We start from the raw sequence: 15,135 nt of genomic DNA on the forward strand, positions 1-15,135 counted from the left end.
TTTAATGTGGAACAGCCCCCCTTCAACCCCCCTTCAACCCCCCCATCACTCTTTATTCCCCTACTGATTTAATCATACACTCTCACATGCCTTAAAAAAAGTCTTGGGACAGAACTCAAGTCCCAAGTATTGAATCAAGTCCCAAGGACACTGGACAATTTTAGCCAGAAGTCGCCGGTCGCCATCATTACCACCATTATCACAGCGCTGTCCACTGTGGATGGTAATAATAAGTTGGTACACACATGATAATTTTCTAGGCCATCCTCTGAGATAACACATTTATTAATATAGTTTCAGACTTTTGATATGTGAGTGGATATACACTACCGGTCAAAAGTTTTAGAACATCCCTATTGTTTAGTTAATTTTTTATTTTTTCATCTTAGCAATGACTTTATTACTGCACTTCTTCAACTGTCAGACCTCTAATTCTTCTTTTCACTGCTGAAACTAAGACTTAATCCAATGTTATGATGTTCTAAAGGCTGGCGTTGCCATGTGGGTCAGCCAGACATGAGTCTTTTGAAGGTGTAGGAAAGGCTTAATTTGTCATTTCTCTAAAGAAAAGACTTACACCTTTAATAATTGTGGAGTTCTATGTGTCTTTTTCTAGTTATTATGATGAAAGTATGAATGTGCTGTGTGTAAGTGTGTAAATGCTGCAGTAGAAAGTCCAGTAACATGATCAGTTCCAGCACTCCGTTACCACAGACAAAGATTTTATAAAGTAGTCCCTGAAAGTTTACTGCAAAACATATTTACACTTGATTTCCAGTTATTAATTGGACAAGAAGAGCTTAAATGGCAAAAATAAAGGGAAAAAAAAAACTGTGTTCTAAAACTTTTGACCAGCGGTGTAGGTGTATGTGTCTGTGGGTCAGCGCAAATGTTCCAGATGTGTGTTTATAGATGTATATACATGTTAATATATGTATATTTATACAGTAAATGTGATGGTCAAACTTATAAAAAAAAAAGATACACTGGAGGAGGATGACCTAATTTCTGGAGGGTTAGAAGGTCGAGAGGAGGAGTCTGGGGAGAAATAGCTGTTAAATATTTGAGAGACGTGTGAAAGACAGAGGTGTTTGTTTCTTCATGCCGATGCAGGGGCCACACCCCGGCCCCTCGAGCAATAGGGCGAGAGAGCATGGGCCTAGCAGTCAGTAAACAGAGAGAAAGTGAGCGAAAGAAAGCGAGAGAGAGAGAGAGAGAGAGAGAGGCCTGGACATGTAGATATAATAAGTACAGAAGCTAAAAGCTGTGTTATATGTGTTATATAGTTGTACAGCTATAGAAAAAAATAAGTGACCACTTATTTAAAAATGATGAGTTTCTTTAATTTTACAAAATTGAAAACCCCTGGAATACAGTATAATCAAGAGGAAGATGAATGATCACAAGCCATCAAACCTGAACAAAAAGATGAACTGCTTGAATTTTTGCCCAGGAGTGGCATAAAGCTATCCAAAAGCAGTGTGTAAGACTAGTGGAGGAAAACATGCCAAGATGCATAACAACAGAGATTAAAACTTTATGAATATGAACTTGTTTTCTTTGAATTATTTGAGGCCATTTTTTTATGTTCTGCAAATAAATGCTATAAATTACGATTTTTTATTTGGAATTTGGTAGAAATGTTGTCCGTAGTTTATAGAATAAAACAACAATGTTAATTTCACTCAATCATATACCTATAAAGAGCAAAACCAGAGAAACTGATTCAGAAACTGAAGTGGTCTCTTTATTATTTCCAGAGCTATATATAATTGTTGTATATACGTTAATGTATATAATCATAAATATGATCACTTTCAAGGGGCTTTCCTCACTATGCATGCTTTTCCATACGACATATCATACTATATTGTGCAAGTCGATGATCACACACACACATATATCTGCCAAGAGAGCTCGATTTAAAAGTTGTATTTTAGCATTTAGTGCTCAAACCCGTATTAATGGAGACTCAGTAGTGAACGAAGCAGCTTTATTCACTCACATCACGCACTCTTTCGCTCTGCGTTCAGTTCAGTGGCTGGCACTGTGCCAGCTCAGCGCTCAGATGTGAGAGGGAAGTCCTGAAAAACCGATACTCCTCAGTACCACCGCTGTTCCCCGGGCTTGTATAGATCGCATGCGTGTTATAGAGTAGTTATATTTTAGGTGCTGTTCCTCTTAAATGCTGAGTTTATGTTGCGGAGGGTGGAGGTATGAGGGTTGTGGGGGTGGAGGGGGGAATGTGGCGGAGCTGCTGAAACATGGCACAGGTTGATTGCATCCTTACACACACATACAGGATGGTACTGTAGCTCTGACGGCTTTGATGCGCTGTGGAACCGCACTTTTATATGCAGTGTTTATGAGCTTCGGCGACGCCTCCTTTGGCTCGTGCTTTTACATGTTTGAACGCCACCGGCCATAGACAGCTTGGGGCTGCCACACTCCCTCTTTCTTTCTTTCTTTCTTTCTGTCTAGCTCTACCAACGTTCTAGCTCCTTCGCTTTCTGGATATACTAGTGCATCTCAAAAAAAAAAGATTACCATTGGGAAGTTCAGTTCAAAATGTGAATCATATATTATATACCAATGAAAACCCAAAAATGAGTGTCTCAGAAAATTAGAATACTATACTAAGACCAATTGGTACTTTTGGCAGTGTGGGCAGTGTGCCAAATCCTGCTGGAAAATGAAATCTGTATCTCCATAAAGGTTTTTTTTTCCACAGAGGGAAGCATGAAGTGCTGTAAGATTTTCCGGTAAACCCGGAACTGACCTTGGACAGTGGATAAACACCAGTAGATGACATGACTCTCCAAACCATCACTGACCATCAGTAAATTTTGCATTTAATTTGGAAATCAAGGCACACAGTCCAAACTTCTTAAGGTCTAGAGTGAAGTTTCCACAATCAGTTTTCATTTTCCAGCAGGACTTGGCACACTGCCCACACTGTCAAAAGTACCAGCTAGTTTTTTCTAATGTTTTAATTTTCTGTGACACTGATTTTGGGGTTTTTATTGGCTGTAAGCCTCAACAATCATCAACAATAAAAAATATGCTCAATATATGATATGATATATGATATATAATATATGAGTTCCACATTTTGAAATGAATTACTGAAATAAATTAACTTTTGAGATAGAGTAGAGTGCTGATTAAGGAAATCAATGTCTAAATAAATAGCTGGCAACACAAGTGAGCACAACTCACAGTGATGAACAGATTGTTTAGACTGTGCCCAATTGTGTTGCTGTCCCACCTTTCGTGTCATGTGACTCGTTAGAAGTTACAAGATTTCAGGTCTAACTAGGGAGGAAGGCTGTTAACATGATGCTTAACATGGCATCTCATGGCAAAGAACTCTCTGAAGATGTGGAAATGAAGGAAATGGAATCTGCGTCTGCCGCAAAGCAATGGTTGCAACATAAAGTAGTTGAATGAAAGGGTATATATATTGTGTGAATGTTACCTGTTGCAGCATCAGGGCCTGTTGCTGTTGGAGCAGAGCCTGCAGCTGTGGAGGCGACAGGATCTGCTGCATCTGCTGAGGAGTGATCATCTGGGGGGTCATCATGGCCATGGACACTGGAACCTGGGCAAACAGAGCAGAAACAGAGAAAAGGGTCAGGAAACCGGTGTAACTGGTGAGCTGTGGTTTAGGTGCTGTTTTAATTTTTTTGTTGGTTAAATATCGCAGACATAATCAGCCACTATGCAGCCACTATTTTGCCCGCAGTACTGCCAGGATCTGAACTTAAGACTTACTGGAAACTTGGACAAGTGTGCCGTTGGGTAAACCAGTATATGGGCCTGTTTAACTGTACCACAGTAATATAGCCTACAGTTTGAACTGGTGACTCACTAAACCCCCTCAAGGACACTTTTAGAACACTGTAAAATGGTAAGACTCAAGTCTACAGAGGCATTTATACAAGTTTATTTCAACACAGGTTAGTATAAAGCAGTCTTTCTACTATAAATGGTTATGTGGTTGATGATATATGGTATTATCATATGATACGCCCCATGTTCAGCCCTATTTACACCTCCATACTCCATTCTGACATCTAAATGGAATGCTGTTTCTTAAAACAAACGCCAAGCATGCCATTCCTCAAGCGTACACAACACTACAAACTGCACTGTTGACACAACAGAGCGGCACACTGCCGCCATTGTAATAAACCTGGCCGTTGTTCCAAAAGAAGAGAAAGGAGAAAAAAAAGAGGGAAAATAAAATAAAACAACGCACATATATCACCCCGATCAAATTTTCCCTCTGCTGTGAAGTCTTATCTGAGCTGAACTACTTCAATAAACATATTATTATGATGAGCTATCTAGAGAATCGAGTCTTTGGCAAAAATAACAAACAATCTGATAAGATCCTTATCGGCAGGAAATGGCTTGCAACAGTCTGGAAAAGAGAGCGCAATTTGCCCGATGACAGCGAGGCGTTAAAACGAGAGGAGTGATGCTTATCTTATTGCAAATAAAGAGAGAGAGAGAGAAAAAAAAGACTGAGCGAGCGAGAGCGAGAAAAAGAGAAAGAAACAGAAAGAAAGGCATGTACGTATGAAGCTGAGGTTCTTGGGAAAGGTAATTGGGAAAAGGGCCCTACAGGCAGGAATCCCGCCGAGACCTAGACGCGCTCGTGCCGACTGACCGCTACAAGCCTGCGGACCTGGCCACACTATGGGAGTCTATGGGCAGCTTTTAGTTAGCGGACGGGCTGGGAGCTTTCCACCACCGCAGGCTGTGTGAACCACTTCCTCGAATGCCAGCAGCAGCAGCAGCATCATTCACTACACAGCACAAACTGAGACATTCACACACACACACACACATAGAGCAGCTTAGCTGCTCCGTGGTGTCCCATTTATTTCGCTATTTACTGCTCAAGGGCCATAACCGATCACGTCTCGGCAACTGCTCAATAAAAATGAAGCTATTTACCGGCAGAGGCTGCTTGAAGACAGAAATATGAGGGCGAATTACAATCCCCATAATATACAGTACATGCTAGCGATGCCATGAGTAGCGATACTTCGGTACAAAGACCTTAAAAAAGTACCAAAGTACCAAAAGTAACCAAGGCTACTGCAGCTTTACTCTTTTCTTTTCCTCCAGAACTGAAGGGGGCAGCATAGTAAGCCAAGACAAGTAGGAGTTCAGTCTGATTAAACACTGAATCCTGCCACACAAGAGAGAGTGTTGAAAAATGTTTACCCTATTTACCCACCTCTGAAGGATCTCAGATGCTACTTTAGACACTCAAAGACTTTAAGAGGATGAGCCTTGTTGTATGACTAAGAGACTGAGAGGGTGGTCAATTTGACAAACTGCCAACCATCTAGCTTCTCTGTCCATCAACCAGCCACCATCATTACAGTGGTGTTTGGAAAAAAGGACGGGTACTTGGACAGGAACCTTGTTTTTTGTTGGTAATCCAATAAAGAATCCCTGTAGTGATTGTTTCAACCCTTGAATCTTGATCTCTCTGCTATTGAGCAACACTCTGCCCAAACTGTTGGTATGACGGCCTCAGAACCCATTGCATACACAACAGTTGGTCACCTCTAGTAGTGATACAAGGGACACTAAGAGTTCAGTGATGTGTGCAGGACATCTTCTTGTGGAAGGTCTTCCAATTGCCATTTTTCTGCAGGTCAAATGCTCATCCAGACACAGTAGAGTTATCAGATTTATTGCCAATCAAGCATTTTTTGACCAGCTGGGACTCCAGCTTTGGAAGGATGCAGGATCTACAGGACCAGCTGCAATATCCGAGGTTACATATGCTGCCATGTGCCGTACATGACCTGGCCAAAGGGGTACAAGTCAGAGCCTTCTTTAACTTGCATGATTCAGATTTAAACTTTCGCTCTAATATTGTAACACATATAAAGTATTCATCTTTTCCCTACAAAGCTAGGGTATGAAGGGATCTAAGGAAATAAGCAAGAAAAAGGCCTGCGAAAGTGAGCACTTCCCAGCCCCGCTGCCAGTCCGAGCTGATATTTGCATTCATTTGTTTTGAGGCAACGCTTGAGTGCGCTTATTTTGAGTGCTCTATCTATTCAAAGCCTGAGGGGCGTGCGAGGAGGGGTAGAGAGAGAGAGAGGGAGAGATAAAGAGAGTGAACAAGAAAGAAAGAGAAAGAGAGAGAGAGAGCTGACAGTGGCAAATTAAATCTGTAAAGGTTTGACTTGATTTGACTTTGTAAACAAGACCGGCGGTAAATACGAACATACTTGTTCTCTCTCTCTCTCTCTCTCTCTCTCTCTCTCTTTCACTTTCTCTGTTTCGCTCTATCTCTCTCGCCCTCGGAAGAGGATAAACTCTCTCCTTGCGTGAAGCCGGAGGCGTACGGTTATCAGCAGAGGAGCGCGACCGGCGGGCCTTGTCCAATCCTTTATTGTAAACCGGCGTATCGCGATCAAACAAGCCATCCATAACCTAACACACTCAATCATGAAATCCCTCTAGTAGAGGGGAAAGGGGCGAGTGAGGCGGCGCTGACAGAGACAAAGAGACAACATTACACACTCCCTTAGCCCGAGTGTGTGTATATAAATATATATATATATATATATATGTGCGCTCGTCGATGTGTGTGTGTATGTATGTGTGTACGGATCAGATCAGATCAGATTGGATTGGATTGGCTTGAGTCATGCGGAGCCGTTCTATCAGCCTACCCATCCCTTCCCCATCCCGCTTGCCGTGGCTTCAGGCAACTTCAGGCAAGTCCGGGCTCACTGAGCCCAAAGATGATATCATATCTGGGATGGCGATGACTCGATGACTGGCTGCTATTAAAGGAAGGTTAAATATGATAAATGTGTTAAGTGCCAGGCCGTTTTGATATACGCTCCCCTACAGGAGATCTGGCAGCCTAGCTAAGTGACTTCAAGCAAAGGGTTCAAGCATTCCGGAGCGCTCCAATTAGGAGCTCGGAAAGCTGGAAAGCGGTGAAATAAAAGGCAGGCAGGTATACTTATGTTATAGTTATGAGTGTCCACTAACTACTTTATATACCCAACAGGTTTCTGTGTATTCTTACTTAAAGATGCCACATGAAATGAAATAAAGGCTGGTCATATTTGATGGTATGTTGCACCCAAATAATTCCAAACAGCTGTAGAGGTAAGATTTGGCATTACTTTTTAGTTAAAGTACTGGAACAACTGACAACCAATGAGGTTTTAGAGAGCCAGTTCTGTTGATAAGGGCCATTTTAAATTGATATAAGTTGCCAACATCTTTGGCCTGATGTGGCAAAAATCATGTTGGCCAGACACCAGAATACCAAAAAGAGGTCAGATTAACAGGGCAGCAATAGTAAACAACATACCAGGGAAAAAGAGCAGGCAAAAAGGATCGTACACAGGAGATCCAAACAAGAGATGGACTAGGCAAAACGAGTAGTCAAAAATACAAAAACAGGTCGCTAACTAAAACATGAGGTAGAAGAGCAAGAAACTTGGTTCAGTACTGGACAACGAGGAACAGAAATTAGGTATTCATACAAACAGAACCAGGTGTGGGCAATCAGAAACTCGGCGAGTTAGAACACCGTAGCGACACGTCTGGAAGGTCTAGTGTAGGTGCATGCTGGGAGTTGGAGTAAGAGTTCATGGCAGGCAGACTGATAATGTCAGGACTGACATCTAGGCTGAACTATCTGAATTCATTTGACTTGCAAAAAAGAAAAAGTAAAGCTAATTTGAAATTACAGCATGATAATAACAGCTTGTGAATTTTACACTAGAGCTAGGTCCAAATATTTATGGACACAGCCTTTAACAAATGCATTGAGCTTTTTCAATTTGCACCCACTTTCTCATGAGATGAGATGGGGTGAGCCATCAAATCCTCACTGCAATGTTCCAAAATATAGTAGTCAACAGCCTTCCTTCATAATATAGTAGAGACTCCCTTTTAATACCCTTAATTTAGGAAGAAACAATGTCCTAAGAACAAGTGTCCCAAATGTATCCACAAAGTTTATGTGCTGTAGTCCTCCAATCAAAATGGTGCGCCAATACTTTTGCTCATATCAGGTGGTCCATCGGAGAAAAAGTCCTAGGACAGAGACCCTACAGATATACAGTGAGGGCCTATCAAACATGGGGATAGACTGTGTCAGTAGCGCAAATGTGTTTATATGTAGGCATGCACTCGCTTAAGCAGGGCAGGATGATATTCAGGTAGGGGTAGGAGTAAGGGCGGGGTTGCTCCGGGATGGCAAGCAGTTGGCACGGCGCCAATTTGCCGCTTGTCACCGGGGCCCGGCTCCCGAAACGCAACCCCATAATTAATCCCTCTTCCGCGTCCCATTCTCCGGCGCCGACAACCCATACATTTTATTTTATACACACGTTCATTGACATTTCGGAGTTGCGGGCGTAATAATTACCGGAGTTATAACACCTTCCATTGCGGCGGCGGCGGCGGCCCTGGCGGCCCGGCTGAATGCCGAGTTGTTAAGGTTTGACGGCGTTAATTGCCCCTATAATCTAATAGCACAAAGGCGGGCCATTACGTGGCCGTGCAATTCGACACTGCGGTTTCGGGAGCCGGCGCGTGAAAACAAAAGCGTCGCCATTAGCCGCTTGACGGCTGCCGACAAAAGGCCGCGCACAATGCCGAATTATATTTTCATTCGGCTTTGTCTCTCTCTATAAATGATTTTCTCTCTCTTTCGCAAAACCCCACCACCACCCCAACCTCCCCAACCTTCCCTACATCATACACCCCCACAACCCACCCACCCCCACCCTCCCTCCCCACTCCCAATCCCTCCATCCCAGTGCCTTTCATTTGGAGCTGAATGGGCCTTGTAATAGAGGAGACTAAAAAACCTCCAACCACCATTTGAAGTCAGGCATTTATTAAATGCATTTAATTTTTCCCCCCTCGTTCTCTTTCTTTCTTTCTTTCTTTCTATCTTTAGTTCTTTTCTTTCCTTTTTTCCTTTTGCGGCGAATGTTAATTTAAAAAAGAGAGAGAGGAAGAGAGAGAGAGAGAGAGAGCAAAGGAGGTAAAGAGATAGAGAGAAAGAGAGAGAGAGATGTAGGCTAGATTAGCGTAAGCCAGCGAAGGCCTAGGTGTGAATAATCGAGCTCCAATTCTCGCTCTACTGTACTGTACTACTTTCAGAACAGAGACAAAAGGCATTGTCCCCACGCGTCATGAGCAAGCGAGCAATATATAGAGAAAGAGAGAGAGAGAGAGAGAGAGAGAGAGAGAGAAAGAGAGAGAGAGGAAAGTGAGGGGAGGCTTTAGCGCCGTATTGTTAGCTAGCGCATTAGCTTTCAGGAGGCTCTCAGAAGCAGCACTACGCCGAGGCCTTGGCCAAAGCCTTTGAAACACAGGCCAAGCCCTCAGGGAGAGTGGAGCACCTCTTGATCCGCGAGCACACAAAACACGCCTTTCTTTCACTGCCTTGCTCACTCAATCACTTGCTTGCTTGCTTACTTGCTCGCTCGCTCAATGGCTCTTTTGCTTGCTCGCTCACTCACTCACTCTTTCTTGCCACCTTCGAGAGTGTCGGTGCGAATGTGCTGAGCATTTTATACAGACTAACACATGTAACAAATACAAAGTGATGGGAACGGAACTTGCTTTGGGTCCCAAGACTTTTGCAACAGTATTTTTTTCCCACAGAAGCTACATGGTTTTCCTATCCTGCATTGAAAATAGATGCTCGTCACTAATCGCCTTGTCCTGTCACATGGACAATTGTAGCCAGAAGCCACCGGTCACGATCATAGAAACATCTATTTTCACTATTATTACAGTGCTAACTTCTGTGAATGGTAATATTAGCCTTCCCTATTAATGCAATAATACTTAATAATAGTGCATGGCTTGGGGAAAAGTTGTGAGGTGTTATCCTGTGGCCAGCATGCTCTTGGCAAAAGTCATGGGACAAGATACTAGTTACCAATACCAATACAGTAGTACATGAACCAGTACCTTTGCAAAAGAGTCGGAATGATGAAAGAAGTGTGGACAAGATTTTAAGATCTCTTGCTTATATATTTCTATATATATATGTGTGTGTGTGTGTGTGTGTGTGTGATATGCCCCTGTACCCACCCCTACCCCCACTGATGTGCGATCTCCATGACCATCTGAAATTGTCTCTTAATGAGGCAGAGCCTGTGGCACCTCGGCAGCTTCCCACTGCCATTAAGATTCTCCAGCACTGTCCACACACACACACACACACACAGATACACTACTGGCAGAGGTCAAATCAGAGCGAAAGAGAGAGAGAGAGAGAGAGAGAGAGAGATAGAAAGAGAAAGAGAGAGAGATATATAAAGAAAGGGAGAGAGAGAAAGAAAAAGATAATGCATTAATAATCAGACTAGCTTAATCAGAATACAACACCCCCATGTATACGCATCAATAAAAATAGACCACTAACAGACTGAGACCATTCCAAATACATCCTATAAATTCTGTCCAATAAAACGAGGTGGGTAGTCCCTTAAATAATTCACTTAATGCAAGAATAATAGTCTTGTAAACACCTGTGTCTGAATACATTCCCAATCGGAAAGTTTGAATACGTGCTTTCCATATGCATGTGCATTTGCTTTAGAGCTTGAGAGCTTAGCTTATACCATTTCACAATTATTTCACAACAATGTAGTGTGTATTAGTGTATATGTTACTATATGCATGCAAATAATAATTAAACCATGTTTATTCCAAGTACTTTTAGAGCGTTTCTATTGGTTTATCCATTAGAAATGATTGTTTGCCCAGTGAACAAAGGTTCAAACCATCCTAAAACCAGCTTAATTCTATAATCAGAATGAATTTGATCGGATTGTACATTGCATTTGTTTTCAATGTAAACATACCCAGTGATAAAGAATTAGAGAGAGAGAGAGAGAGAGAAAGAGAAGAGAAAGAACAGAAGAAAAGTAGAAAAGTGAAGCAAAGCGAAGTAAACAGGAAAGTGACAGGAAAAGGGAGTAAGACAAGAGCATGAATAGATAGTGAGAGAGAAAAAGAGAAAGGGAAGGATAGAGAGAGAGATAGAAAGAAAGAGAAAGAGAGAAAGAGAGAGAGAGAGGCTATGGCGGCAGGGGAGATGGGCATTTGTGGAGAGTGAGGAACAGTAATTAGAGGAGCTGTTTGAAGAGCAAGTTTAACTGATTAACAAAGAGAGGAGAGTGGAACGAGGGAGCGAGCGAAGGAAAGAGAGAGAGAGAGAGGGCGAGAGAAAGAAAGAGAGAGAGAGAGAGAGAGAGATGCGTCCCAGAGGGTCATAAAGGAAGAAGTGGAGATGTAACCCGCATTTCAATGAGTTCTAATCTCATCCTGCCTTTTTTTTTTTTTTTTTGTCGTTCGTGCCCTTGATGAATCGTGATTCTCCACGCCGGCCCATTCTACTCTTATTAATCAAGAAACCCTGCGGACTACGCCAAGTTCTCGCGACCCCAGCCAGCCGGACACCGTGTCCAGATCCCACCGCGCCGAGCTGGTATATGGGGGTCAAACTCCGAACAAGAGAATTTCCTGCCTGGTACATTTTAACACATCACTCCGCGGCACAATGCGCTGTCCGAGTGCCAAGCGCTTCATTTTAATAAAGCTTTCTTTTTATGTTCGCGCACTTAAAAGCGAGAAAAATTGCGAACGCCATCCGTCCGTCCGTCCGCGCCGGTGCACTCTATTATATTTCATCACCGAAAATATATGCGGCTTCATAATGCCTGTCCACAAATTATAATCCGCGCCGCCTTTAATGAAGCGACCACTCAAATTATTAGCCGGTTAGAAATGGATTCGGCTGATTCTGATTTATAGTGGACGAGAGTGAAAGGAAAAGACTACAAAAAAAGTCCTGAAGGTGACCAGCACAAGTACAAATTTCCACTTATTATTTCTCCAAATACTTGTGAACATACTGGTACTTGCAATCGATCGATCAATCAATCAAATTTGTAGAAATCTTTAGAAAATCTTTAGAAAAACCTTTCTTTCCATGAATACCAGAGACATACTCTAGGCTACTCCAAAACCAGGATAACACTTATGTAATACCTTTTATTGATTTCAGAGAAAAAAGTCCTGAATCAGTAGACGTCCTGTAAATTTTGTCACTTTTGCCATATACCATATAGTCACATCTATGGGTATCTAGCATGGGAATGGCTATCCTTGACTATATAAGTTGGTATATAAGGTGCGATCTTGTGATTGAGATGTTGCAATGTTTTAACCTCTTAAGGCCCAGCTTCCTCATATGTGGACATTACATTTCTGCTTCTCTTCACCATGATAGACTCCGCCTCTTTTCGAACTGCTGCTGATGCAGCATTGCTGAGTAGCATCACAGCCCACTTGCAGGAAAGCGCAGCGAATCGGTTCTGATACAACAGCTCACAGATGCAGCTTTGTGCTGATCGACATCACCCTTTGTAATGATGTGGGGAAAGAGTGCCATCTACCCACCAAAAGAGAGAGCAAGGCCAATTGTGCTCTCTCGGGCGTCCGGCAGCTGATGGCAAGCTACATAAATGGGATTCGAACCAGCAATCTCCCAGCAATCATAGTGACATTTATTTGAGAGAGAAATGGTATTTGTAGTTTATAGAATGAAACAACTATGCTCATTTTACTCAAACATATGCCTATAAATAGCAACATCAGAGAAACTGATTCAAAAACTGACGTGGTCTCTTAATTTTTTACTGATAATGCTGTTTTTTTTTTTAGACACGCTTTATTTTAGTAGTAGTATTTAGCGATAGGAGGATAAAAAATGAGTACTAAAAAAATTAATTCATAAATAAAAATGATTTTATTTTTTTTAATAAAAAATAAAATTAAACGGTGTGAGGATGGAGGGATGGAGAGAGTCCTTCTCTTCAGAAAAGGTCAGGCAGGCGGTAATGAGCGGTACACTAAATTATGGTATTTAAATAAATGGATGATGAATACATCTCCATTCTCTAGAGGTTTCTGTGCCATTCCACATTACGGGGTAATTATCACACGTAGGCCTGTGGTGTGCATACACACACACACACACAACCAAGAAGAGCTGGAGGAAAGGAGAAGGTGGAGTATGTGGTGGGTAGGGTGGGGTTGTCGGGGGGAGGCGGGGTATCGGTGGGCATGCAGCAGCAGCAGCTAGCAGGCATAAAAAACACACGCGCCTAAACTTTGAACAGACGTGGCGAATCGGCTCCATAAAGCCGTAATTGGGACTGGCTGAGTTCTTGAAAGGTTTTTTATTGCCGGAGAGGAATAATATAGTTGTCCACATAAAGAGGGGGAAAATCTGATAAATGGTGCTTAAAGTTGCTGAATTTAGCGAGGGCCATGAAGGTCCAGCGCTTTAAAGACTGCGAGGGAACTGCGCCGAGACGTCCAGTGTGAATTATGACGTATAGTACTGTATAACGCACTTAAAGAACTTAGACTGATCTTTCTCCGAACCTGATTGATCTGTATTTGCCTCATTTGTAGCATAAAAAAAAGATATATATATATATATATATATATATATATATATATATATATATATATATATAAATAATACCATCTTGAAAACAAAAAAATATTTCAACCTTTGTTAATAGTTAATATATAAAAAAAATATATATATATATATATTGCGATATTAACAAATATATATATATATATATATATTTGTTAATATCGCAATCTATATATATGTCTCAAAAACTCAATATTGCAAAGTTGGCTATTTGTTAATATTGCAATATATATCTCAAAAACAACAAACATCGCAATGTTTGTAAATATCGCTATAAATATTTAGCTCGAAAACAACAAAATATTACAATGTTGGTTTCTCGTAACTATCGCAGTATATATCTCAAAAACTATAACTATAAAAATGTAGCAATGTTGCTTATTTGTTAATGTCGCAAGATATCTTAGAAACCACAAAATATTCCGGTGTTCTTTATTTGTTATATATTTGTTAATATCGCAATATATATCTTAAAAATTTAATATTGCAATGTTGATTGTTTGTAAATATCGCAATATATATTTCAAAAACAACAAATATTGCAATGTTGCCTATTTGTTAATATCGCAATGTCAGTTCTTTGTAAATATTGCTTTAAATATATGTCTCAAAAACAACTAAATATTGCAATGTTGGCTATTTGTTAATAGTACAATATATATCTTAAAAGTTGAATATTGCAATGTTGATTGTTTGTTAATATCGCAATATATATCTCAAAAACTAAAAATATTGCAATGATGGCTATTTGTTAATGTCTTAATGTCAGTTTTTTGTAAATATTGCTTTAAATATATATCTTAAAAACAACAAAATATCGCAATGTCAGTAATTTGTACATATTGCTATAAATATCTTAAAAAACTATAACTGTAAAAATATAGAAATGTTGTTTGTTAAATGGTTATTTGTTAACATCGCGATATATATCTCAAAAACAACAAAATATTGCAACGTCAGTTCTTTGTTAATAGCGCTATATATGTATATCTTAAAAACAACAGAATATTAACAGAATACATAATGTCAGTTATGTGTAAATTTTGCTTTAAATATGTATCTCAAAAACAACTAAATATATCAAGGCTGATTATTAGTTAATTTCACAATATACATCTCAAAAATCTGAAAATTGCAATGTTGGCTATTTGAAAATACTGCCATGCATATCTCAAAACCTAAATATCACAATATTTATTATTTGTTAATATCGCAATATAAAGTATATTTCAAAAACAACTCGATATTGCAATGTCAGTTCTTTTTTCCAGTATTGTTCGGCTCTCAGTAAATAACAGCTCTGAATCTACTTCAGCAGAGCTCTTTTACCCATAAGAGGTGTGTGACAGCTCACTCGCCCTGCAGAGCTTCAGCAGCGGTCTAGTCAGCTACCTGTAAAACCCTGTCTGACACATATGCGAGTGTACACACACATGCACGCACACACACACACACACACACACATAAGCAGGCTGTTGCAGCCGGCAGAGACAGACTGTCAGATAGTGGCGAGGAAATGAACACAATTGTCCCTGTGTGGCGCGCTCCTCAGCACCAGGATGAATTTACTGCCAGAGTAATTCTCCCTGATG

The 15,135-nt window shown here is 40.8% G+C and overlaps 1 protein-coding gene across 2 annotated transcripts in view; it reads right to left on the reverse strand.

Moving 5' to 3' along the window:
• Positions 1–15,135, reverse strand: part of foxp4 (forkhead box P4) — a 226,470-nt gene that overhangs the window by 83,635 nt on the left and 127,700 nt on the right. For both annotated transcript variants that reach the window (XM_022682717.2, XM_049472009.1), the window contains exon 4: positions 3,479–3,601. In XM_022682717.2, the coding sequence (XP_022538438.2) occupies positions 3,479–3,601 (123 nt within the window). The remainder of the gene's footprint in view (positions 1–3,478; positions 3,602–15,135) is intronic.

This window comes from Astyanax mexicanus, chromosome 24 (assembly GCF_023375975.1).
Source record: "Astyanax mexicanus isolate ESR-SI-001 chromosome 24, AstMex3_surface, whole genome shotgun sequence".
Taxonomy (NCBI): domain Eukaryota; kingdom Metazoa; phylum Chordata; class Actinopteri; order Characiformes; family Acestrorhamphidae; genus Astyanax; species Astyanax mexicanus.